A 4422-nucleotide genomic window follows, 5' to 3' on the forward strand; every position below is an offset into this window, starting at 1 on the left:
GGCAAAGACCCTCGTTGGTAATTTTCCCTTTTTCCTCTCGCCCTTATTTGAAAAAAAAAAAAAAAAAAAAAAAAGAAAAAAGAAAAACTCCTTCATCTCAGTGTCAAATTGCTAAGCCACATTAATGCTCTAAGGATCAAGTTGCCTAACAAATTTTACATCAGTGAAAATTCATTTACCTTGAAACACAATGAGAGAGATTTTTTCTGCTTATTGAAATACTAAAGCTAAATTTTTTTACCAATTCAAATGCTAGCTTTTCTACTTTGATACATAAATTAGCCAAAAAAAAAAAAATCACAACAAGAATTTTGGTCTTTAGCAATGACTATAAGTTTGTTGTTAAAAGTCTAAAGTCGTCGTTAATGACTTAACAATGACTGATCGTTGTTAATAAGTTGTCGCAGTTTATTCGTCGATATTGGTTATCAGCAACGACCTTAATGTTGTTGTTGATAATGTTTGAGGTCTTCACAGAACTTAAACCATTTTATCTACATGGTTTCTTCGACTCTCTCACAACATTTGATGCATGAAAATTAATTTTTTTTTTTAAAAAAAAGATCACGGCACATTAGTTTTTGGTGATGAAATGTCGATAATTACTCATTTTGACAATCATTATTGGTTATAATAATAAATAAACTGAGTGCTACCTATATCCATTCCCCATGTTGTCATGCCAAAGTCCACCCAATGCAAACTCATTCAAAAAAATAATATTGTCCAAGCCAAAAGTCTTTCATGATGGAATGGAACAATGATGTACAAACTGATGTCGGAATATACTTATATATGTAACACTTATGTGAACTTTCACGTCAACCACTAAACAATCAAATTTATTAGGTAAATTTTATTGCATACTTTTTCGCTCATGTTGTGCTATAAGAACTATCACGTGAATTTATAAGGAAGTAGTAAAAGTTGTAACACCCAAACATTTTTCTAACTAATTTTAGAGATTTTGATTCTTCTAGCATCTAATATTTCACAAAGCACACAAGTATCTTGTCATGATGGTAACATCAAAGAGATTATGAATTCGAAGCATATCATTTACAACATTTTTTTATAAAAAAGGAACAAAAATACATCTTAAAAAACTCATATCATTTACAAAATATTTTCTTCCTAAAACGCCCAAGCTTTGGGCCTCCTAAGGCTTTGGGAGAGAAACTAGACCCAATTGATTCATCCAAAAGAAAAGTTGGGCTGAAAAAACAAAAAAAAAAAAAAAAAATCGTGCGGTGAGCGTGGATCGAACACGCGACCTTCAGATCTTCAGTCTGACGCTCTCCCAACTGAGCTATCCCCGCAAATCCGATTAGTGCACCAGCCGGGAATCGAACCCGGGTCTGTACCGTGGCAGGGTACTATTCTACCACTAGACCACTGGTGCTTCTTGCTGAGAAACGTCATAATATAATTCAAAACCAAGTGTGTCGGGCAATACTATACTATATACACCTTGGCAAACAATTTGAATGCGAGGCGAATCGATTAACGATAAATTGTGATTGGCACCTTCTTACCCTTATAATATTTTTACTGTGGGATTTCAATTTTGTTGTCTTGCTCTTAAAGTAAAATTTTCACACCAAAGTTCTCACCTAATAACAATCATTTAGTATTATGGCAGTTTGGTGCACTCAAGTTGGCAGCTGGACAAGGACAGGATGATTTTCCAGTGACGGGTAACAATGGAATGATGATATTCAAATGTTCTTTTTCTTTGTACTTTTAATGTTGGTGAGTGTTGGCACTGATGTCATTCTATGAGACACCCACCACTTTGATCTTCTTCTGTTTATGTCAATGCTATTCTGGGTTGCAAAATTCAGTACAAGTTATGAGCCATCTTGACTCAAATCTTCATGTTTTTTGAAAGTTCCATCCAGAAAGTGGAAAGGATCATAGCAAATTTTAGCAATTGTATTGTTGTTTAGGCCCTTAGATTTAAGGAAGTAGCATCATATTTTGTATATATGCAAATTACATCAATTGCAGTGGCATCTAAAGATAATATAGGATAGTGGACAAATTTTCCAACCAAACACAAAACCAAGCAGAAAAGAAATCATGTTCTGTAGAAATTTAGATCTTAGGCTAATTCTAAGCCAAGATTTTCACTCTCTCTCCCTCTCTGCCTCTCTTTCTGTCTCTCTTAGCTGATCAATTTGGTTCCTTAAAAGTGGAAGACTGTACAAGGACAACATGATATGAGAAAAAACAATTACTTGACTCGCATTATGATTATAGCAGATTTAGAAGAAATGAACTTTATATGTACACACAATAACATGTCTAACTACTTCCACTAACAAACAAACGTTTTCTACAATACCCAACCCCAATTAACATGGATGAATGTATGAAGAAATGTGCAAGAACAAAAGCAAAATCCTATATTCCCCAACGTTTGGATGTCAATCCCCAAGCATTCATGAAGTAGATTCACCTGCCCTCCACCAAAGAATTGGACCAAGAAAGAGACATGGCTGAAGACTGGGACTGCCGAATATCTTGAAATGTTGGGTGTAATGAAAAGCCAAAATTTCGTGGAATCACAGACCACTTATCCATGGATTTCATTCTTTGGAGCAAATATGCATCCATATCCTCAGTTTCAACCTCATCCTCCAACCCATTTTTCCCTTCCAACACTTTCACTACCTGTCTCATGGTTGGCCGGGAACATGAGTCAGGGTAAGCACACAACAGGCCCAAGTGAAGCACCCTGTCCACTTCTTCCCCATCAAACTCTCCTCCAGCCTTCAATCTCTCATCAAGGGCATTCAATAACTGCCCTTGTACCATCAATTGCCATGCCCAATCTACCAAATCTGGCTTTCCTTCCTCTATAGGCCTCCTCCCACACATTACTTCTAAAATCAAGATACCAAATCCGAACACATCGGTTTGAGCCGATGCCCGTCCGCTCCTAATCACTTCTGGCGCCAAATATCCAACGGTCCCGACCACCCTTGTCGTGTTAGGCACTTGACCATGGTCGTGCATTCGGGCTAATCCGAAATCCCCTAGCCTTCCATTCATATCCTTGTCAAGTAACACATTGCTGGCCTTAATGTCCCTATGAAGGACTTTGGCTTCCCACCCCTCGTGTAAGTACAAGACTGCAAAAGCTACATCTTTCAAAATCCTTATCCTGTCTTCACAGCTCAACATCTTCCTGTCATCACATTCAAACACCCACTTGTCCAAACTCCCATTTTCCATATAGTCATAAACCAACAAGAAGTTGCCCTTGTCTCTCTTGCACCACCCTCTCAACCCCACCAAACTTCTATGCTTCAATCTTCCAAGGCTTGAAATTTCAGCCAGAAATTCTCTCATCCCATCATTTTCATGCGAAATGCATTTCACTGCAATCTCTGCCCCTCCTGCTAAAACACCCTTATAGACCTTCCCATTCCCTCCGGTTCCAATCACATTTTCTTCTGAGAAATCTCTTGTGGCCGCCTCAATTTCTATATAAGTCATTCTGTGTGGCCAATACTCCAATTCCCATTCTTCCATTTCCGCTCTCTCCCTAGCTCTCCTTCGCTGCCTCTTGATCCAAAACAGAGCAAACAGAGCACAAAGACAGATACCGAAGAAACCTCCCACTGTGATTCCTGCAATAAACCCTTTTGATCGAAATATTGACTCCTTTGGAAGAACAAAAGATGGCAAACCTGTGGTAACCAACTCTTGGCTTAACGAAAAGTTGGAATCACTAAAGCTCCAAGCCAAAATCCTGTGGCTTTCAACTAACTGTCCGGTAGCACTAGTAAATCCAACATACATTTCATCCTGAAAAACCCCAGAAAGATTAAGAGAAACATTCAACAAAGGCTTCAGAGGTCTTTTCATGCCTGCCAGAGCCATAGTAACATTAATCAAAGAATCTGAATAGTCAATCCAAACTTGGTAATTTTCACCGCTATTCAGCGTCAATTCCTCGAACGACTTCTCATCATCAGCATTGCTGCTGTTGTCGCTTCTTTGGTTGTCGGGCCAGTAGCCGGCGTCGTGTGCTGCACTTGATTTGAGGGAGTTGAGGTCGATTCCAACATGGTTGGCGCTTATGTCATCGAATTCTTGGTTCTTAAACACATCAAACTCGACACCAAAGATATGGTTGTTTGGATTCCCCATGTTGGAGAAGTTGAGAAGGCCTAGATGTTGAGATGAGCTCGCGCCTTCGATGCCAGTAACGGGCACAAAAAGGAAAACTATGCCATGCCCAGAAAGAGTATTCTTGTAAGGAGCCATCGAGAAGATGAAAGAAGTTGAGAAAGGATTCACATAAGAAGAGTTTGGCTTTTTAGCTAGGATCTTTTCTGGGTAAAGAGCACGACCGATTGCGAAACTTGTTTTGTTAGTGAGCGTTAGAATACGAGATTCAACGTCGGCCAG

General features: G+C 38.9%; 1 protein-coding gene and 2 non-coding genes across 3 annotated transcripts; all 3 read right to left on the reverse strand.

Annotated features, from left to right (window-relative positions):
- Nucleotides 1-1246: 1246 nt before the first annotated feature.
- Nucleotides 1247-1319, reverse strand: TRNAF-GAA (transfer RNA phenylalanine (anticodon GAA)). Its single transcript has one exon. It is a non-coding gene; the product is annotated as a tRNA-Phe (tRNA).
- A 12-nt stretch (nt 1320-1331) lies between these two features.
- Nucleotides 1332-1402, reverse strand: TRNAG-GCC (transfer RNA glycine (anticodon GCC)). Its single transcript has one exon. It is a non-coding gene; the product is annotated as a tRNA-Gly (tRNA).
- Nucleotides 1403-2223: 821 nt separating this feature from the next.
- On the reverse strand, nt 2224-4422 carry LOC132169832 (L-type lectin-domain containing receptor kinase VII.1-like; the record flags this gene model as incomplete). The annotated part of the gene is made up of 1 exon (XM_059580787.1): nt 2224-4422. A coding segment is annotated over one exon (1965 nt), but the record flags the coding sequence as incomplete, so codon positions are not given.

The sequence above is a fragment of the Corylus avellana genome, chromosome ca2 (assembly GCF_901000735.1).
Source record: "Corylus avellana chromosome ca2, CavTom2PMs-1.0".
Lineage (NCBI taxonomy): Eukaryota > Viridiplantae > Streptophyta > Magnoliopsida > Fagales > Betulaceae > Corylus > Corylus avellana.